This window comes from Engraulis encrasicolus, chromosome 3 (genome assembly GCF_034702125.1).
Source record: "Engraulis encrasicolus isolate BLACKSEA-1 chromosome 3, IST_EnEncr_1.0, whole genome shotgun sequence".
NCBI lineage: Eukaryota > Metazoa > Chordata > Actinopteri > Clupeiformes > Engraulidae > Engraulis > Engraulis encrasicolus.
The window spans coordinates 516,270-538,507 of record NC_085859.1 but is presented as its reverse complement, the minus strand read 5'-3'; the positions used below and the strand labels follow the sequence as shown (position 1 = coordinate 538,507).

Genomic DNA, 22,238 nt, shown 5'->3' with positions numbered 1-22,238 from the left:
GTAATATTACATTTTTGGCCCAGTCTTGACCTCTTATTCAATTCAGCATGCACACGTTGTTCTGGCATATAGTGCTTGGCAAAGAAAAACGTTTTTGACCTTTTCGTGACCTTGACCTTGACCTTTGACCCAATCATTCCCAAAAAGTAATCGATTGTTCCTTGGGTCATGACCAATCATCCCACTACATTTCATAAAAATTGGCTCAATTTACGTTTTTGACCTTTTCGTGACCTTGACCTTGATCTTTGACCCAATCACTCCCAAAAAGTAATCTATTGTTCCTTGGGTCATGACTAATCATCCCACTAAATTTCATAAAAATCGGCTTAATTTACGTTTTTGACCTTTTCGTGACCTTGACCTTTGACCTTGGACCCAATCACTCCAAAAAGTAATCAATTGGTCCTTGGGTCATGACCAATCATCCCACTAAATTTCATAAAAATAGGCTCAATTTACGTTTTTGACCTTTTCGTGACCTTGACCTTTGACCTTTGACCCAATCACTCCCAAAAACTAATCGATTGTTCCTTGGGTCATGACCAATCATCCCACTAAATTTCATAAAAATCGGCTCAGTTCTGTCTGAGTTATACGAAGTACAAACATATTCACAAATAAATAAATACACCGCTGCCAAAACATAAGGTCTACCTTGAAAGGCTGTGAATCCATCACGATGAAGTTCAAAATTGCCTCATCAATTTGGGTCTTAAAGGAATAGGTCGGTATTTTGCAATTAGGGCCTTAATTATGGTGTATCTTACACTTTGCTACATACCTGTGGCATTTTTTTTTATTATTTGAAGCTTTCCGTGACATATTAGGTTTTCTTGAGTTCCACAAACCGCCATACAACGGGAGTCAACAGGGCACAGACGAAAAACCCGTTGCAGACGCATAATCAGTATTTTCTTAACTTGTCCATTGTGATTCAACTCCCTTGCCGCCCCATTTCAGGATTTAAATCTCCCGGGCTCTTTGTTTATCTATTTTTTAACATAATCACCAGCGTGACGTCATCGCAATGCGCCTCCATTTTCAAGCTTCAGCCAATTGGATTGCACCGCTACCAGTCTGCATCTCAGTGGCTTTAGCTACCTAGCTTAGCTCATTCGCCAGTCAACACAGTGATTGCAAGACGTAGTTCTTGGTTGAACTTGATCTCTTTTTTCCAGAATAGCAGTAGAATTCTACAATGGTTTGAAAGTGCGCATATCCTGGATGCAAAAACAAAATGACACGCTGGACTAACTTCAGCTTTCACCAGTTTCCTTTTCATAATGTTGACGTTATGAAACTGTGGCTTGTTGCGCTGAAAAGGGACCCAGACACTGGAGTGGAGGAGTCACGGCGATTGGATTGTCGTGTATGTGGCTCTCATTTTGCCCAAGAGGACTTTTTTCCAACAAAGGAGAAGAGAGCAGGCCAGACGACTCAGCATCTGAAACTGAAGAAAAGTGCCATGCCAGTTGCTGCAGGAGAGTTCAGTGAGACAACCAAGGTAATAGACGGGGAGGAACGGTAGCCTACCATGCACCCCCCCCCCTCAACAAAACGCCATATGACTTTTTTTTAATCTTCAAGATGTCCTGAATAAGAATTTGAGTTTTAACAGTAATATAACTCACTCCCACTATACTTTTTCACATCCTATTGTATATGACCCCAGAATGCTCAATGCATTCTAGTAGTACACTGCCAAGTCCTCTAGAGCCATGATTCAGTTGGTTATCATAGCTTATGATAAACCATATGAAAGCCCAGAGTCTGCAGTATACATATATACAACTGTGTTTAGTGTAGCTTTTGCATAGCAACGGTTGCTACACAGTTCCTCTGTGATTACATTGCGCTATGATGTCTGGATCTAGACCACTTTTCCAAGGTTCAACATGACTTGTTTAAACCTCCAAGATGTCCTTAATAAGAATTTGAGTGGTAACAGTAATATAACTCATTCCTACTATACTCTTGTACATCATATTGTATATGACTCCAGTACGCTCTACACGTTTTAGTTCTATGTAGTAGTAAACTGCCAAGGCCTCTACAGCCATTTTGCAGTTGGTTATCATAGCTTGTTATGTACCATATGAAAGCTTGGAGTGTGTAGTTTATGAATATTACATATGTATAGTGTAGGCCTATCTATGACATTTGGGAAGATATACTTGGTTTATGATATGATGTCTGAGAGCTCTGATTTTTTTTCGATTCTTTAAATGACTCCCTTCCACAATGTTAGCCAATTATGATATATTAAAATATTGTAGTTTTTTTAATTATTTAAGGGTTTTGAGAATCAATTAGTCAAGTCAAGTCAAGTAGGTTTTATTGTCAATTTCTTTACATGCACTGGTCATACAAAGAATTTGAAATTACATTTCTTGCTTTCCCATACAGACATAGACTAATTAAGGTAAGGACATAGACAGTATAGACATAGACAGTACTTATACATGGACTTAAGACAGTATGGACATAGACAGTGCTCATACAGACATTTAAAGTGCAAGACTGGACAACAGAAGACTTGTAGAGGACATACATTAAGAGGTATTTGTTGTGCTTTTGTGCTTTTCCTAAAAAAGTCCTTTATAGCGTTCTGACATGGTAATAGTAGCATTTTGAAGAAAATAAATATAAAAAGGTCTGTCAAGTACACCAGCAGCAGTGTGTGTGTGTGTGTGTGTGTGTGTGTGTGTGTGTGTGTATGTGTGTGTATGTGTTTAGTGCAGGTAGAAGGTGCGGTGTGCGTCTTGTGTGTGTGTTCGTGTGTCTGTGTGTGTGTGTCTGTGTGTGTGTGTGTGTGTGTGTGTGTGTGTGTGTGTGTGTGTGTGTGTGTGTGTCAGTGTGTGTATGTTTGGGTTTAGTGCAGAAAGTGCAGTGTGCTTGTGTGTGTGTGTGTGTGTGTGTGTGTATGTGTGTGTGTGTGTGTGTGTGTGCATGTTTTGAGTTAGTGCAGGTTGAAAGTTCAGTCACAAGTATAGTAGTGCAGGTGGAATGTTCAGTCGCAGATATGGTGGGAGGGGAGGGGGGGGGGGTGTCAGTGGCCTTGCTGGCTAGAGGCTGACAGTGGAGGGGGGGGGGTTGTCAGTGGCCTTGCTGGCTAGAGGCTGACAGTGGAGGGAGAGTGGGTTGAGTGTTCAGCATCTTGATCGCTTGGTGCATTGTGCTTTAGCATTGTGCTTGTGCATTAGCGCATCATAATCAGAAATGGGATTTATCCGCCCTCCAAAACTGCTTTGAAATAACTGTGATATTTTTAAACAAGTTGCCACCAACAACAACCAAATAGACATTGAGGAGTATAAAGATACAGTCACATCANATGCATAGACGACGTCACAGACACAAAAACAATAATCACTCGAGCCAACCAGAAGCCATGGCTGACAGTGGGCGTCCACAGGCTGCTGAGGGCAAGAGACATAGCCTTCAGAGCTGGGGATAAAGCGGGCCTGAAAACAGCTATGGCCAACTTGTCACAAGGCATTAGAAAGGCAAAACAAGAATACACACAAGCAAAGATGCACGGAGCCTATGGAAGGACATCCAAGCTATCACTGACTACAAGCCATCACCTCAGAGCTGCAAAAACAACACATCCCTGCTGAACGACCTCAACAGCTTTTTCACACACTTCGAGGAACAAAACAAGACCCACCCACAGAATACCTGTGTCTACCTGTTGATAGCATGAAGAGGGCTCTCAGGATCAACCCACACAAAGCAACAGCCCCAGACAACATCCCTGGACGGATGCTGAAAGACTGTGCTGAGGAACTAAAGCATGTCTCCACTGACATCTTCAACACCTCACTACAACAAGCCATTGTCCCCTCCTGCTTCAAAGCCGCCACCATCATATCGGTACCAAAGAAGTCATCTCCATCCTGCTTCAACGATTGACTTCAGCTCAGCATTCAATACCATCATACCCCAACAGCTGATATGCGAACTGGACAACATGGGCCTCAGCACCTCCCTCTGCAACTGACTGCTAAACATCCTGTGCGAGAGACCACAAGCAGTGCATGTTGGCAACAACACTTCGGACACCATCACGCTGAGCACAGGAGCTCCACTAGGGTGTGTGCTAAGCCCTTTACTCTTCACCCTGCTCACACACGACTGCAAAATATCCCACAGCACCAACCACCTGGTGAAGTTTGCAGATGACACACAACCCTGACGGGTCTCATCACCAACGTCGATGAGAAACACTACAGGACAGAGGTGGACCACCTAGCCAAGTGGTGCAGTGACAACAACCTCCTACTGAATGTCAGCAAGACAAAGGAGATTGTTGTCAACTTCCAGAAAGGTCACCACCAACTCCTGCCACTGACCATCGATGGTGCTGCTATGGAGAGGGTGAGCAGCACAAAATTCCTTGGAGTGCACATCAGCGACGACCTCTCTTGGACCACCAACACTACATCACTGGCCAAGAAAGCCCAGTAACGCCTCTACTTCCTGCGCAAACTGAGGCATGCCAGTGCCCCACCAGCCATAATGACCACCTTCTACAGAGGAACCATTGAGAGCATCATCACCAGCTGTATCACTGTAAAGTGCACTGTGATGGTAGCAGTGAGAGTGAAATTGAAAGTGATTGGTCAAGCACAGACAGTGACAGTAGCAGTAAATGAACTTTCCGCCTTGGACTATACCTTTCCCCAAATGTTCAATAAACTTTATTTATGATTCAACTGGTTTCCTTCTATTGGGGTCTTGTGGTCTAGTGCACCAACTTGCACGGACTGTGACAGTGACACAGACAGTACAGATCGCAACATTGTCAATAGTTCAAGTAGTTAGTGCTTACATCACATTAGGGTTTGGACTTTTCCAAATTGTTAATATATTTCCTTTTAAGGTCTTTATATATGTAAGAATTGGTCATTTAAAGAATCAAGGGAAAAAACCCAGAGCTCTCAGACATCATACCACTAAACCAAGTACATTTTCCCAAATGTTATAAGTACACCAAAAATATGACAATGTTCATAAACTACACACTCCAATGTTTCATATTGTATATAGCAAACTATGATAACCAACTGCAAAATGGCTGTAGAGGCCTTGGCAGTTTACTACTACATAGAACTAAAACGTATACAGCGTACTGGGGTCATATACAATATGATGTACAAGAATATAGTAGGAACGAGTTATATTACTGTTACCACTCAAATTCTTATTAAGGACATCTTGGAGGTTCAAACAAGTCATGTTGACCCTTGGAAAAGTGGTCTAGATCCAGACATCATAGCGCAATGTAATCACAGAGGAACTGTGTCACTGATGTTGGTTGCTAAGGAAGATGCTTTGCCTAGCAACCGTTGCTATGCAAAAAGCTACACCAAATACAGTTTAATATATGTATACTGCAGACTCCAAGCTTTCATATGGTATATCATAAGCTATGATAACCAACTGAATCATGGCTCTAGAGGACTTGGCAGTGTACTACTAGAATGCATTGAGCATTCTGGGGTCATATACAATATGACGTGAAAAAGTATAGTGGGAGTGAGTTATATTACTGTTACCACTCAAATTCTTATTCAGGACATCTTGACGATCAAAAAAAATCATATGGCGTTTTGTTGTGGGGGGGGGGTGCATGGTAGGCTACCGTTCCTCCCCGACTATAAGGAAATGTCTTTCACAAGTTTCAAATAGCTAATCTGTGTAAACATATCGTCGTTTATTACGTGTAACAGCACACATGTCATTTATCTATTGAAATGCCCATGTGGCCTTGTTTACGTCGGCCAAACGAAACGACAATTAAAATTGAGAATAGCCGAGCACAAAACTGCTATTCGCACAAACAACACCACATATGCCATGGCAAGACACTACATGGAAGCCAAACATGGGTCACCGGCCTCACTTAAGTTTTGGGGCATAGAACGTGTTGTCACTCCACCTAGAGGTGGAGATGTGATTAAAAAACTCTTATGCAGAGAAGCTTTTTGGATATATACGCTGAACTCACTCGAACCCTCTGGCCTCAATGAGGAGCTGAGTCTGTCTTGTTTTCTGTAATGTTAGAGCGATATACACCTAAATTTATGATCCTGTACCTTAACTGGTGTTAATGGTCTACTCTTAAATCTGGTGGGCTATATGTTTATTTATTTATTTTTCAATTATAGGGCTTTTGGGATTCCTTTCTTGGTTCCTCCCTTTCATGTGTAATTTTATTTATATTTGCATCTTTATATGTGCATTGTTTTTGTTTTTGTAAATAGTTTGTGGGTGTGGGCAACCTGAGTGAGACCTTGGGAGAAGGACCAATAGCCTAATGCCACGGTGCATAGGCCTACACCTGCTGAATCAGGGCCTCAGATAACTAGGCTCTTCTCTCCATTCCACTCATGGACTCTGATGAAGATGGTCTAACCATCGAAACGTTAGTCATGTTGTGCACTTGAATAAAAACACAAAGAAATACATCTGTGCTGCTCCGGTGTTGTCCTTCAAGTGAAGCTAATCTGTGGGTTAGCATTTGATTTAGTCTCAAGCTAAACCTTGAAAACGGTTGAAAGTGGATTTGAAAAACCAAGGAACGTTTCAAATGACAGTTCAAGTGCAACTACCAGGTGTAAACAGAATAACGCGATGTAACAGAACGCTTTGGTTCCTACAACACGGGGACAATAACGAGACTATGTCAACAGTGGACATGAATGTAAAAATGTCGATGTTTTCACAGTCAGCAGCTCTTCTGCTACCAGTTAGGGTATTCAAGGGTATCAACATTTTGACAAAGGATAAAAGGAAACTGATGAAGTGCTCAAGCACAACAAATCTGCTCATGAAGGGATTTCGATGTGATCTATAGCTCTGTAGGAGAGGGAGTAACGTAGTCTAAAATAGTATTCCATCACTTTGTAAGAAAATCAGTCACGATAAACCCTACACCAAACCATAAAGAAGGTGTAGTTATATTATGGAATATACTTCACTTTTAGTAAGAGATGATATGTGCAATAAATAGGCAATAAGTTACATCGAGTTATTCAGTTATCTAGCCTGCCATGAAATGGGACATTTCCCAAATAGACCGTTTATGGCTGATCATACTAATGTATTCATGCACTTATTTATTTAGTTTTTTTAGCAAAGTGCCTCTCCAGTTGCAGCCCAGTTACCAGAGGACTTTCAGGAACCTCTTCAGTCGACTCCTCTGACCACTCCTCTGAAAGAAAATCCCACAGCATCAGGGCCTGTGTCCTCTGAATTGACCCTGCTACTCACCAGCCCTCCCCATATGGTACATTGCATGAGCTTTAGGTCATATGTACAAATTGGGAAATTGACCGTTTATGGCTGATCATACTAATGTATTCATGCACTTATTTATTTTTTTTTTTTAGCAAAGTGCCTCTCCAGGTGCAGCCCAGTTACCAGAGGACTTTCAAGAACCTCTTCAGTTGACTCATCTGAAAGAAAAGCCCACAGCATCAAGGCCGATGTCCTCTGCATTGACCCTGTTCCTCACCAGCCCTCCCCAGACAAGCCCAAAACCACGGTCAAGGCGGTCGCTGTCAGGAAAATATTACGCGCCATCATGGTCTAATCCAGTGGTAAGCACACTTTCAATACTCAACATGTATTTGTTTCCGCAGTTTAAACATACAGTATTCCCATAGGCAAAATATTTCCACATATACAAAAAAAAATGAAATGGGAATTATTAAAAGTGTGAGACACAGGGGTACACTTTCTGGCACCATGCACAAGAGTAATAGGTTGCATTACTTGCAGTATTACCCTTTATCTTTTTTGAACGTTTTTTTTCATTCATTATTACTCTGACAAAATCTTTTGTTATATGCATATGTGCAATAGGAACCGATGTCTGTACCGTCCACATCAAAAGCGGTTATAGCACCCCTGTCTGCATCTTCATCATTGCCGAGTATCCCGAGTGAAGAGGAGGGTGAGGCGGAGGCTGAACTGGACCCTGACATTTCAGATCTCAGCAAGAGCTTAGGGGAAATGTATGTGAAAGACACCAGCTTCGTCTTGACAAATTCACAGTCGTCTTCCACTACAGGGACTGGGTCTTGTTCAGAAGTTGTTTATGCAGACTCAGACAAACCATGGACAGAACGGAAATGGGTGGTGAGTCCAACATCCTCCAACTTTTTCAGTCATGTCGTCAGTGTAGGGCTTTGACAGAGACTACAATCACCACCAACGGCAGCCAAATAAAAATAAACTGGACGTGTGGGAAGCACTCTGGTGAATGGAAATCCTGTCCCGATCGCCGTGGTGTGACTGAGAATAATCTGCTGATCTGTGCCTCAACAGTTTTTACTGGATCCACATACACGGACATAGCTGACTGGGCGAAGCTCGTGAATATTTCCATTCCAGCACATACAACATTTTATGCCATGCAAAGTGCATATATTCTACCTGCCAAACAGTCTGTGTACCAGAAGCAACATGACCAAATAATGTCCCGCCTAATTGAAGAATCCAAATCCGGAAAGAGGCTTGAACTCTGTGGTGACGGAAGGTGTGGCAGTCCAGGTAAATATTGCATTGTAATCTGTATAGATACTAGTTTCACATTAATTTTCTTCATCATAACAACTCAATCCTTGATACTGAACCGATTTGGTTTTCTTTCAAGGTTTCAGTGCCAAGTACTCCACCTACTCTTTCCAAAGTGACACCACAAAGGAAATAGTACATTTTGAACTGGTCCAGGAAATATGTTTTTGCTAGACTAAATCTCTATGTGGTTCAATGCTTATGTCACATGATCTAAAGGAGATATGGTTCTTTTTGAATATCCATTATGCCACAGGTGACAGAAGCAAGCTGCCCTGTTGCGATGGAGGTCATGGGACTTCAGAGGGGCCTGGATGAACTGTTGAGTTGTGGGGTGGATATAGCTGTGATGACGACAGACAGATCACCATCGGTCAGGAAATTGATGAGAGAAGAACATCCCCAAATCCGGCACAAGTTGGATCCCTGGCATGCTGTAAAGGGTAAGTTGCTTCACAAAGCCAACCTATTTCATGCATTACGCAGTGACGACGTGCATGCTGATGTGTAGAACATGGCTGTTTGTATTTCCTGTTTGTGGGCTGGTGTAAGTGGTAGGTGAAGCGTTTATATTTCTTGATAATGTGGGGAAGTTGCATCTATGTGGTGTATGAACGTACTGCGCATTTCTCTCCTAGGAGATGTGAGACAACTCACAAAGATGGGCCAGCATACATTTGTCTAAACTACTGTACTGTCAAATAATCTTGTTCACTTTTGTATGTTGTTTATTTACAAATTGTGAGATTTCTTTTCTGTGTGTGTTTTTCTTCAGGAATCAAGAAGATTTGGATGGTTCAGAGCCGTTACCAACCACTTTTATTGGTCTTGCGATACTTCCAAGGGTGATCAGGAGGTGAGCGTTGAGAGGGGGGTTGTGAATGTCAGTGGGTGTAATCTTGGGGGGCGGGGGTGGAAGTCAGACAGGCTCGCGGTCGACAGCAGGCACGGGTTGTTAAATATTATTTTTAATGATATTCGGGTCGGTTGCGGTCGGTCAGGACCTTTGAAATTATGCTAAATTTTATAGTAGGCTATACAGTCAATCCGGAAAGTATTCACAGCGCTTCACTTTTTTGACATTTTATTATCTTACAGCCTTATTCCAAATGCTACAAATGAATCTCTGTTGTCAAAATCCTACACAAATGATTCCATTATGACCATGTGAAAAACAAGTTGTCTTGACAGTTTTGAAAATGTATAAAAATAAAAAACAAAGAATTCATTTTTACAAAAGTATTCACAGCCTTTACTTAATACTTTGTAGAACCACCTTTGGAAGCAACTACATTCTTTTTTCATTTCGAAATGAAATGGGATTAAAAGGGAGGTCATCTGTGTGTGTTTCAACCTTTCAGTACATTGAAATTGTACATTTTCAGTCTGCACCTGGCTAAAATAGATGGGTGTGAGTTTTGAATGAAATCCTATGGAGAGTATCATGATCTGCTTCTGTAGTCACAGTGCATGTTGACATGCATGCCTCTTTAGATGTAATTCAGATTTCCAATGCTGACGGCATTCATACATCCCCAAACGATGTCAGTCCCACTACCATGCTTGACTAGCCAGATGATGCACTTTTTTGGTAAAATTCACTTGTTTACCACCACACATGCTTAAAGGGGCATTCCACCGGTGGAGACATGAATATTGTATTGAAAGTGGGTCATATATATAGTAGAATAGTAGCATACATTTCTAATTTGGTGCCTTCTTGGTCGAGAACATTCAGAAAATGACTTTTTAGTGCTTGTGGATTTGTGACAACAATCCCCATAATGCACTGCAATGCTCAAGTTCCACAGGCCACACCCAGTTATTTGGGACTCTATGCATCATCCCTCACTCAGCTTGCAGGCAGTGTTGCCAGATTGGGCTGTTTACCGCCCAATTGGGCTGCTTAGGATGGCCGTGTGCGGGTAAAAATGGCATTTAGCAGGAAAACCTGCCCGATTTTAGCCATAGAAATCAGCAGAATTGGGCGGGATTTTGAGCTTCTTGGCGGGTATTGAGCATTTTTTGGGCTGGAAGACATCAGCCTCATCTGGCAACCCTGCTTGCAGGTGCATCACAGTGGGACAGACATCACTGGAAAGGAGAAGCTGGAGCACACTGCAGCTTAGTTTTCAAGACTTTATTTTGTGCACACACGCGACCAACGTTTCGGTGTTGCTACACCTTCTTCAGAGTCAAATGATAGCAAGAGAGAGACACACATTTCAAGACTTGACATTCACAGGTGATCCCACTTGGTTTGGCTAAATTGGTCTCATCTCATTGCAGGTAATTGACCCCGCCCCCCAACACCAGGACAATATTGTAGACAATAGACAGCTTGCCAACTTCCCAAAACAAAACAAAAAAGTGGAAAAACAATACACAAAGAACATTGTCAATAAAACCACAACTACAATTATTACAAGACCACAGCCGCGATGCTGGAGCAATTTGTTACAGAAAGCAAGACATATTGTGTTCCTCATTTATGCCCTGAGGCTCCACTGAATTTAGAGTATGCCTTTCCACAAAGCCTCTCCGTCTAATTGTCTGCAATCTTGTCCTGGTGTTGGGGGGTGGGGTCAATTACCTGCAATGAGATGAGACCAATTTAGCCAAACCAAGTGGGATCACCTGTGACTGTCAAGTCTTGAAATGCTCTTGCTATCATTTGACTCTGAAGAAGGTGTAGCAACACCGAAACGTTGGTCGGGTGTGTGCACAAAATAAAGTCTTGAAAACTAAGCTGCAGTGTGCTCCAGCTTCTCCTTTCCAGCTATGCCAGTGACTTACTGGCAGTGTTGCCAGATGAGGCTGATGATTTCCAGCCCAAAAAATGTTCAAAACCTGCCTGGAAGCAATAAATCCTGTCCAATTCTATTGATGTCTATGGGAAAGATTGGCCGAGTTTTCCTGCAAAATGCCATTTTTACCCGCAGACGGCCATCCCAAGCAGCCCAATTGGGCGGGAAACAGCCCAATCTGGCAACACTGCTCACTGGAGCCTCATTGCCAGTGATTTCAAAAGCACTGGGACACTGATCTGTGATAGGTCTGTTAGAGCATTAGGTCCAACCCCCTATGGGCAGGGTTGAAAGGGTGGGGAAAAAGGCTTGTAGTCTCAACAGAAATCCACCTCTCTTTCACTTCCTCCGTCAATGATGCAAAATGATGATTTTTACATCATTGACAGAGGAAGTGTTAACAGATGAATGCGGATTTCTCCTATCTCAAGGGGAATTGGGAGATTTTTGCAAGACCATTCAAAAGTATGACTGGGTGTCTAGCAATACGCTCGGTCGCAACCACGCAGTAAAAGATTTGATCAAAACGTGATTCATCAGGACACATCAGGACGACGAGATTTCAACAGCGGCAAAGAAGGTGGATCTATAGGTCTGTGGGTGGATCTACCTTTTTTGACAGCGGGTGTACCAGGGCGCCCTCTCGTGGAATTAAATAATCATGGCGCTAATTCCATGACGCGCTTACCATCGTCGGCACATGCTTGTGAAATGCGAGACTCTCTCTGCTTCTCGGAGAGAAATCGGGTGGTCTTGAGGTAGAGATACAGGTTACCACTCGGTGAATCATGGTACAAGTCTTAGTTAAATTTGTGATGATTTGGCTTCACTTCCATGTAATAATTCAGTTAATTAGTACTCACTTTAGGCTATTCATTTTGTGTTTTGGGACCAAAGTCGTCATTCAGATAGGACCGTTTTAACTTTTTTTACTTAACAGCGCCAACCCATCCTGCGAGGATTGAACCCAGGTGTTCAATATGTAGCTTTACCATGGCGCGCCAACCACAAAGGCCACTCTGTTTCGTGCACTTTCATACATAAAAGACAAGATAAGTCTCTCGCAACGGGTCTGTTTCCACATTAACCATCAGCAACTAAAGACTTCCTGTGTTTCGATGCAGTTTCGAACCGGGGACCTCACGAATGGAAGTCAGGCGCGCAACCACTACTCTAACCGTCGAGCAGGCGGCCCCCGGAATAGTACTGGTTTTGTAACCTACGGCATACACTCCTAACGTGGCGAAGATGGAGCATCTGACGACAGGGTGGTTTGTTTCTCTTTTTTACTGTTGTAAGTGGGTTGTGCGACCATACATATGGATGATACCACTCTGAGTATGCTGCATTTGAGCATGAAATGCATTTCAGCATGTAGAAAATGAAGCACGTTCAACTACACACACATGAATCACATGAGCTATGAACACCAATCACGGCAGATTCCTCACATCATGGAGGAGGTCTTTATGCCCAGCAGTAGGTTTTTGTTACTGCGTGGCAGCTTGACAAAACTTTTGTTCCCGCGATGGTTCAACGCCATGTGTCACGACTGCCAAGCAGCGGTCACTCCCTTCAACTGCGTCGTGAACGGCAATTCTAACCAGGATGCTTCACGCGGACACAGTGAGCATGCTCGCTGCCTAGCAAATGTTCAACCTTGTCAAAAAAACGCCATCATGAACGCCCTTAATGGAAAGCCTAATGCAAAATGGGTGGAGTGTCCCTTTAAAGCTATCTACCACGTAGCTGAACTTGTAGCTAAATCAGAAGTCACACAGTGGCAGAGACACTAATATTACGTGCCTGCAAAGCCATTGTAAATGAGAAGCTTGGACCTGAAGCGGTTAAATAAATAGCCAAAGTCCCTCTCTCAAATAACACAATTTCCAGACATTGATGACATGTCTGCTGTTATCGAAAGTGTGGTTTTGGAAAAGATCCGTATCCGTGAGAAATTTGCGTTGCAACTTGACGAGGCTGATAGTGGACATGCGCAACTCCTGGCCAATGTGCGTTTTGTGGATGGAGACGCAATCAGAGAAAACGTTCTATTTTGCAAGGCATTGAACAGAGATTGATATTAAACATGCATATTCATATTGTAACAGTGAAATCTTTCCTAAATATCATTGCTACTGTCAGAATAAGCATTATTTTCTGTATTCCAGCAAATATAAGTAGTAGCTTTTCTACAGAATAACAATTTGTATATAGTAGCTGGACTGGTCATCTGGCAAAATCCCGGTGGGCCGACGCCCCTAGAGGGCCGGTGATGTCGGTTTTAAAAAATAATTGTTATTAATGTTTTTTAAAAAATGTGACCGGCGGCCCACAATTTCGTGCTGACGGCCCTCGGCCCTCCTCCAATGACATCAGCCCACACATAAAGGGGGTGGAGGGAGGGGGTGTCCCATTGGTGCATGTGAGTTGGACTTAACTATTCATTGCGGCCCCACCTCTACCCTGCATTATGCGCGCACATTTGAGACACAAGAGGAGAGACCAAAACAAAAAGGTGGTGTGGAAAAGCTTGCGGAAAAGGGATTAAAAAAAAAACATGCAGCAGAGGCAAGATAATGTGTTCACGCATGTAGTGTTGTAGCAGCAGGAGAGGGACAACAACTTCTGCATTTTGGAAGTGAAGGAGCACGCTAGGAGACAGCAGGTGAAAAGCGCCTGTAGTAGCCTCTACGAGCCCTGACCGGTATGAGTCAAGTCAAGATCTGTTCTTTCAAACTTTAGGATAGGCCTACTCCATGCCTCTCCCCAACTCTCACTTCAGCATTAAACATTAATATTGAATAAGCCATTAATTTCCACCACCATAAGTGTGCTTGAGTGCTTTGAACCGGTCGCACGACTCACGGACATAGGCAATTGAGAAGACAAACATTCCATACACCAAACCACTGACGTGAATAATATTAACAATATAGTAGCCACGGCAGTGTACCAAATGCGTTTCGAAGACTGTCAAACTCGTGCCTACCCTCGCTAAATATTCAGCGATTGTTTGCGTAATCACATTTACCACGCAGTGAAAATGTCCATAGGCTATGTCGTGTAACGGTTGTCGCGTCTCGCGTGTGGAAAAGATTTGGCAAACGGATTTTTTTTTAAATTGTAACTCCTCTTGGAACACAATCAAACCATATTCTGTAGGTAAAGACCTAGCATCTCTCTCTCTCTCTCTCTCTCTCTCTCTCTCTCTCTCTCTCTCTCTCTCTCTCTCTCAGCTGTTATTTTATCCAGGACAATTAGAAATGATAAATGATTGAAGAATTTCTTTTGAATAAGCTTTTGATACAGTTTTATCTGTAGACTATTTTATATGTAGCCTACCACTTTCAGCACTGCTCATTTTGAAACTTCAGTATGTTAATGCTTTCTTAACATATTTGACACACTAAATCATTGTGGTGATAGGCTACAGTTCATGATTTTCTTTCATCATTCAAGCTATTAAAGTAGCTTCCTTATGCAATGAGAGATGCATTTTGATAACAGGAAATTAACCCCTCTTCTAATGCACCTGTTAGAAGAAACCCTCAATTTAACATTAATCTATAGGTCAATTTATGAGTAGGCTATACACTGAATACTATATTAATTTGAATATTTTGCAAGTGCTGCATAGGCTACATCGTGATAAATAATCTATCTCCCTCTTCTCATCTAGTCAAACCAGGCCAGGATGAGGTTGACTAAAGCTAGATTTATGCTTCGGACGCATAGCCTCTGCGTCCGTCCGTTTTCTGTCTATGCGAGTCCACGCCCCCCTCTCAGAGGCTCTGCGCCCGTCGTCGAGTGCCTCGAAAAAAATCTAACTATCCGTCGGACGGACGCGGAGTACGCAGACAAAAAGGCGCTATGATTGGTCGTCTCGCTACTTCCTTGTTCTGTTCTTGTGGCAGCGCAATGCCAGTAGTTTGCGAGAGCAGAGCTGTATTCTGTTAAAGATCGCCTCTCAACGTTATTTCATTAATATTGCCGTGTTCCCCAATGTTATTGAATGTGTTACGCGTTGGTCCCGTTTAAAAAAACGCTGTGGTTATTTTGTTTCAAGCTGGTGTTTAGGGCCGGAAAAATGGCTTGTTCAGAAACGACAGGGTTTTCCGGCTTTCAGGGCTTACCCTCATGAATATGCGTGACGCGATAAGTAGGTGTCTCTGATTGGCTCCCTCTCATGAATATGCGTGACGTGATAATGAGGTCTCTCTGATTGGCTCCCTCCCATGAATGAATGAACCCGCCTCCCCCGCTCGCGCTGTGTACAACTTTGGGAAGCTACAAGCTGTTAGCTAGCAAAGCCTACCGGTACTTGGTTTCGTCTGCTTGTTTGGAAAACATTGTTTTTGGAACTAAAACCTCAACATGTCTTCAGAGATACAGCCTTATATATATGACCCTGAGTCAGAGGACGATGGAGAGGTGGAGGTGGAACCGATTCCTCATCGTTTGACGATGAACGTTTCGGAATGGTAATCTCAATGTTTATTACTATATGTTCTTGTCGTGTTATTACAACAAATATGCTTAGCGTTTTAACAATCGCTTTCAACTATGCTTTCTAATAATAATAAACAATGTTGTGACCAAGTTCTGATTCTGTAAGCGCTTGGTCTTTGTAATCTTTTAGTATGTTGATGTTACAACAACCAGAAAGGGTCTTCCTGCTTAATTCCTCCTCTAAAGTAGTGTGCTTGTCTTCAGATAACAGTTCACCAACACAGAATGATCGTTCGGTAATATTACACCAATATGAAGACAGAAATTGTCTAATACCATTCATGTTTGTTAGGTGTTCATGCGACAATTGTGAAAGAATGCCGCTTGAGGAGGAGAACATTTGCTGCCGTGAGATTCCCCAGGTACGATAGACATTTCATCTCTTGCTCAAAAGCTTGTGTGTACAACCGTGTTGGGCAGTAATGCATTTCAAAAGTTACGAACTACTACAATGCATCACTTTTTGCTGTAATGCGGTAATGTAAGGCATTACAAGGCAAAAAGCTGTAACATTTACTACTTAGTTACAATGCTATTAACTCAAGTTGCAATGCATTACAATGACCTGGATTGTGGTGGGTCAGAAAGAAGCTATTCCTGAACCTGGTAGTTTTAGTCTGCATGCTGCCAAAGTAGGCTAGCATGTAATCAGTAATGCATTCGTTTTTGAGTAACTTGCCCAACACTGGTGAGCAATATGCACCATACTCTGATGCTTATGCAGAATACATTTTTGAAGTATAAATGAAAAAGAAATAAACTGTTTATTTCCAACACAAGAGGTAACTTGTCTTAGTAAGAAAGCAGATCCATGTACTTCCGTTATGATCAGCAAACGGTTGGCTCAAAAGGGTTTCAGTGTTTTTCAGTAACATCACTGTCTCTCATTGGGTGGAGTGGAGTAAATGGTGTAACAACTATGTTATGCCATGTGCTAGTGTTATAGGTACCAAAAACCTTTTTTTTTTTTTTACTTTGGACACCTCTGCACTTGTGTGATGATGGGTAGCCTTTGTCGTTGATAAATGATACACATTCATGTTCAACTTTTTAGGTAATGACAAGACTGACCGATACCATCACCCCTGTTGCCTGCATGAGCCAACACCCTGGACTGGAACCTGTGTGCCTAAATATATATGCACTGCAGAAAGCCCTCAATGACTTCCGGACAGACCACGGAAGCCTGCGAGTGAGAGGCTACCAAAGGTACTCGTTCTGTAAATCTTCAAAGTTAAAACGGTGTGCACAGGCATGCTGTAGTTGTACTATACTCACTGCACTGTTTAAGTGGCAGTAAAATCAGTCACTTCTATTGTAAAACACACAAATCATACACTACACATCGCTACTTATTTTTTTAATCATTACTCATTGTTCCAGACTGAAAGACATACATATCTGTGCACAGTGATTTATGAAAAAGAAATAACACCGGGGGCTCCTGTAAGAAATCGTGCAATTTATTTACAAATGTTACATAAAAAATGCAAAGGCACAACATTGACAAACAGTGTATACAACAATCTTTGTCTTCCAGACGATGCCGGCATCTGGCCTACAGATGCTTCGTCAGTTGGTGCTGGGGCTGGCTGGGGAGAAAAGTCCGCGTTGTCATCCCGGCATGTGTCGTTCGGCGCATCAGACAGGAGTTTCCGGACACGGAGGGCCAGTATGTAGGCTTCAGGGCTGCCCTTGATTGAAGCGGGATCTGTAGGATTCTACAGCTTCTGCCAGTGGAGGGTGGTGGAATGCTGAGGACAGGGGATTCGGAACAGGAATCTTTTCCAGCTCCTCCAAGTATGGCTTAGGGTTTGGGATGACCTCCTCGAACAACAGACTCATCATCTTGTGCACGTAACCTGGGAAATATTGTTCAGTGTAAATATGTATATCCTTTAAAAAATATTTTGTTACAAATGTAACTTTTCAGTGAAAAGATTAAAACAATTGTGAAATATCTTACGGTATGTTGCTTTTGTCTTCACTGGCTTCACAGAGTATCCTCCCTTTTTGGCCTTGGGGTAGTGGATGCTGTATCTCAAGGTTCCTTTTGTGGTTCTTGCCTGGGTCCGCCCTGCATTTTCATTGAAGTGAAGTGCTGCCAGATAGTGTCTGTAAATCAAATTTAAGAAGCATATGGTTAGTGGCCCTGTGACCTCAATTGGGCATAACCATAGCAAAACAATGCTTTGCGAGTAGGAAAACACATTTCTTTTTGGAAGATTTAGACATTGCTATTCGTGTCACTGCCACTACTGCAAACATGTTGAAAAGGCTGGCGTTTACAAACATATAGTACCTGCACAGCATTCCGATGAAAGGAAAGACCACATTCTTGGGTGTGAACCGCAACATCAGGCTGTGAAATGCTTCCAGAGTTGACGTTTGGTACCGGGAGCTTAGTTTCTCCACATCATTGAGAACCCTCTTGTTAACAAGAATCCATCCTCTGTATGGCTTTGGTACCTGAAAAGATAAAGCGTAATGTAAATATCTCTTCAAAAGGCATTGTCACAACATGCGGCGAGTTCATAATAAAAGTATAACAATAAGTACCTGGTTTAAACCACTTCTTGCGGTCTGTGCTATTGCGGTCAGGGTGGAGGCATTTCGGGAAGATCGGGTTGTCGTGCTCGTGTTTGTTTTGCATATGGTTCATCACAGATTTCCACTTGGCAAGTTTTTCGGCCCCAGAGGAGGAGGATGTTGCACACCAGTACACGTGGTTGCTGATCCCTCGTTGCCACTTCTTCACCACCTCACAGTCCTTCTCTTTAGCTGCTTTTGCCACCTTCTTGGACAGACCTGAGAGTCACAAGAGGTATTAGTGTACTTCACACTTGTCATCGGGGGCAGATTAAGAAGTTATGGCCCCCTGGGCCAGACACCGTCTTGGCCCCCATACCCCCACAAAAAAAACATACCTTGACCCTGCTAATCAGACATGCTAAGAAAACTACACACAGTGCTCACAGCTAGCAGGTAATGGGACACTATGATACACCCCAGTCCCCCATGCTAGAGAGTTCGGGTGCTATAGAACTTTAAACGTATGCAGTGTGTGCGCAGAGGGACAGCAACACATCTTTGCCAGAGGGTGCTGTGGGTGGGTAGAAAATTTGTGTAGGGGGGTGTCGGTGAAAATGTTGTGTTTTTAGATGCAATTACCTGCATTCTTATAAATTTCAGGGCAAGGAATAGCAACCCGACTCACTCCCTCATATTTGGGATGTTGAGATGACAAAATGAGTGTCACATGGCCACGCACATGATGCTATGCTGAGATTACTATAAGCCCAAAAGCGCAACTTTAAATGCCGAACCCACCTAACGGTAATTATGCCTACACAGAAGTCTCATAGGCCTGTTCATTAATCCACCCCTGCTTGTCATGGTCATACATATGAGAATCCTACGTGGAATTAAAAATGCACTTTGTAACCCATAAGGTACTGACCTTTCTCCAAATGCCACACATCATAATAATGCGTTATCTTGCGGTCTCTGAGGAACTTCTGGATCTGGGGGTGACGGTCTGTGACAATGTAGTCCACAGCCACACCCTTCGACTCCAACAGCTGCAGTCCTCTTGTGAGTCCCTCTTTCTCCATATTGTGGCTCCCACCGACTTCATTGCTCTGCGAACACATAGAAAGGAAGTATATATTGACTTAACACAAAGCTTATATATCTTGCCTAGGACGTAGTGTTGAGTTATAGAGAAAGAAATGTCAGTGAGAGTGAAAGCAGAGCAGATAATGGGCAATGCGAATTGTGTAAAAATGTCCATCATTCTATACACAAGTGCCCACTAACCTGTACTAGTTGAAGGTCAATGATGCTGTTGGTCTCCAGATTCATAAGACTGTAAGTTCCATACTTGGCACAGTGTCCTTCAAATACAAAACAGGGCTGTTATTCAAATTTCATCACACATTTGGGTCCGTATTGCAACAGTTATACATGATGTGTGCAGATAGACAGATGGAAAGAACTAACCAGGTGAATCTGCCCTCATGTCCCCGCCAAGCTTGACTTTTTTGTGCCTCAGAGACTCCACTTCAGTGTCTTGAAGCTGGTGCCATGAGTGAATCACTGCCGGCTCAAGGAAACGGTTTGCATGCCTCCGGAATGCTGAGTAACTGATGTTTTGGAGGCGCATGGCTTGAAACATCTATAAATGAAAATATATATGTAATAAATAAAAGACTGAGGCAGCTAGTTTTGGTAAACCCTGCCACATGGGGTAATACAAGCTTTATTATTTCATTACACAAGCAATGAGTTACTTATGAAAAAGTTATTCAAAAACTACACCAGAAAGGTGTTGAAATAAAAAAAAGTATACTTTACCTTTTGCACTTGATAGAATGATGATCCACTGAAATATACGGCTGCTGACAGTTGGATGTTGCCTACTGGTGTGCTCTTAATTAGTGGCTGGCTCTTCCATTGTCTGAAGAACTCACAGTGGTGGCAGATCTGGTCGATGGATAAAAATGTTCCTCGCCTGTATGTTTTCAACTCTGGTGACTTGCTGCACCTTGGACAGCTGATGTTGATGTTGAGAAGCTGTCACTATTACAGATAAGACGGAGAAAGAGAAGGGGAGAGAACATTAGTTTGACAATAAACTCTTCAATACAAATGTGTGTATTAATGTCTGATGAGAACATGCATAAGCACTTACGAAAGCTGTGACGATTCTGTTAGCGTGGTCATCGACTGTGCAGCAGGGTCATATGTTGGATCGTGAGGATCAGGAAATGAGAGGGTGTCAGTGACGTCAGCAGCAGCTGCAGCAGCGCTGGTGGTGGCCTCCTCCTCCTCCTCCTCCTCTTCCTCCACCCGAGGTCTTTTAGATGGGCGATGTTGAACGGGCCTTATGGGTGTAGAGGATGGTGGGCCCCATGGTGCATCAGAAGTGCCTACTCCTTTGCTTTCACACTTCTTTGCGTCGATGTCGCAATCAAATTGGACTTCTACAGTCAACAAAATGTGTGTTACTGACAGAAGACACTACACACTTTCACATACTGCAATGCCATAACCTGGGTGTTGGGCAGTAATGCATTACAAAAGTAATTAATTACTGCAATTTTTTGCTGTATTGCAGTAATGCAAGGCACTACAGGGGGGATCTGTAATAGTTACTTAGTTACAATATGAAATAACTGAAATTACAAATGCATTCCAATGACCTGTTTTTTAGGGGTATACAGTGTGGTGGGCCAGAAAGAAGCTATTCCTGAACCTGGAAGTTCTTAGTCTGCATGCTGCCAAAAACACCTCCGGGGTTGGAGGTGAAAAATGCATGCCTCATGAGATTGCTTCACACTGCAATAAATGACCAGATCTATATCTTGGCCTATTCTTTTTATGAGAGTAACTAAATTAATGCAAAAGTAGTGTAAATATAGCAATGGTGTAGTGTAAGGGATTTGGAAAAGACAGTAACATGTAATCCGTAATGCATTACAGCTTTTGAGTAACTTGCCTAACACTGGCCATAACATACAGAAAGGAGCAGTATAGTAGGGCCTATAGTAACTGCAAGTAGCTACACATTCTGGAATAGCATTTTGCTTCAATTCATAATGATCTGTCTCACAAGAAAGAAATGAACAGAAACTGAAACAAAAATGTAATGTATAAACAACAAACCTTTGCTTCTCATGTGAGGGCCTAATGTACGCATTGACACCTGAGTAGTGCGCGTCGAACGGCGAGGTCGGTCTGTCTGAGTGGCAACATGGGTACAGGGTGGCATCAGTACTTGAGATGTGCTCTGTAGACAGAAAGAAAACGGGTCCCCAAAGCATTAGCATAACAAATGTGTCAATGACTGCAATTACACATAGGTGAGCTGTGGTGAATATTTTGGAACAGTTTTAGAAACACAGGTTTAGAAACTAGGTACACTTGTGCAGACATCAAAAGTTCCAAAAACTCATTTCAGGGAGATTATCGACCCTCGACACCCCAGACAATCAGAACGGCATTCGTGTTAAAAGGCGTGTATATTAGTGTGCTTTATATCGTCCAGTCTGCATAGAACATCTGCCTGCGATTTCTACTGGGACTTTTGCAGGGCGCACAAGTAATTACCTTTCTGTGTCCCGCATTGCCAATTGGAAAAACGTAGGCTACATAGTCTAAAACCAGGGATATTTTATCTGACTCGCGGGCAACGGGGAGTCGCTTTCAATGAACTTGATGGACACTTAGGATGTCTGCGTGTGTTATTTGGAAATGACCCTTGGAATGAGCACAGCTGCGTCCATCTTCGAGTGCCTGCGCGACCATCCGTAATGGCGATCTGGAGAC

General features: G+C 42.7%; 2 protein-coding genes across 2 annotated transcripts; one reads left to right on the top strand and one right to left on the bottom strand.

The window, feature by feature from the left end:
* Positions 1-15,773: 15,773 nt before the first annotated feature.
* Positions 15,774-17,770, top strand: LOC134446437 (P2X purinoceptor 7-like). Its single transcript, XM_063195803.1, has 4 exons — positions 15,774-15,880; positions 16,201-16,270; positions 16,963-17,117; positions 17,449-17,770. Exons 1-4 carry the CDS (start codon positions 15,774-15,776, stop codon positions 17,609-17,611), a joined length of 495 nt encoding a protein of 164 aa, XP_063051873.1. The 3' UTR covers positions 17,612-17,770.
* Positions 17,771-18,342: 572 nt separating this feature from the next.
* Positions 18,343-20,454, bottom strand: LOC134446436 (uncharacterized). The gene is made up of 6 exons (XM_063195802.1): positions 20,265-20,454; positions 19,911-20,085; positions 19,728-19,804; positions 19,369-19,549; positions 18,468-18,716; positions 18,343-18,377 (listed from the first exon to the last, which is right to left on the bottom strand). The coding sequence occupies exons 2-6, from the start codon at positions 20,083-20,085 to the stop codon at positions 18,343-18,345; spliced, it is 717 nt and encodes a 238-aa protein (XP_063051872.1). The 5' UTR covers positions 20,265-20,454.
* Between the last annotated feature and the right edge of the window lie 1,784 nt (positions 20,455-22,238).

Coding starts and splice junctions, on each gene's coding strand:
- LOC134446437 (XM_063195803.1), top strand. CDS start 15,774: ATGTCTTCAGAGATACAGCCTTATATATATGACCCTGAGTCAGAGGAC. Junction 16,271..16,962: donor GCTGCCGTGAGATTCCCCAG/GTACGATAGACA, acceptor TCAACTTTTTAG/GTAATGACAAGACTGACCGA. Junction 17,118..17,448: donor CGAGTGAGAGGCTACCAAAG/GTACTCGTTCTG, acceptor TTTGTCTTCCAG/ACGATGCCGGCATCTGGCCT.
- LOC134446436 (XM_063195802.1), bottom strand. CDS start 20,085: ATGTTTCAAGCCATGCGCCTCCAAAACATCAGTTACTCAGCATTCCGG. Junction 19,805..19,910: donor CATGAGGGCAGATTCACCTG/GTTAGTTCTTTC, acceptor TTGTATTTGAAG/GACACTGTGCCAAGTATGGA. Junction 18,378..18,467: donor CAAGAAGTGGTTTAAACCAG/GTACTTATTGTT, acceptor TTATCTTTTCAG/GTACCAAAGCCATACAGAGG.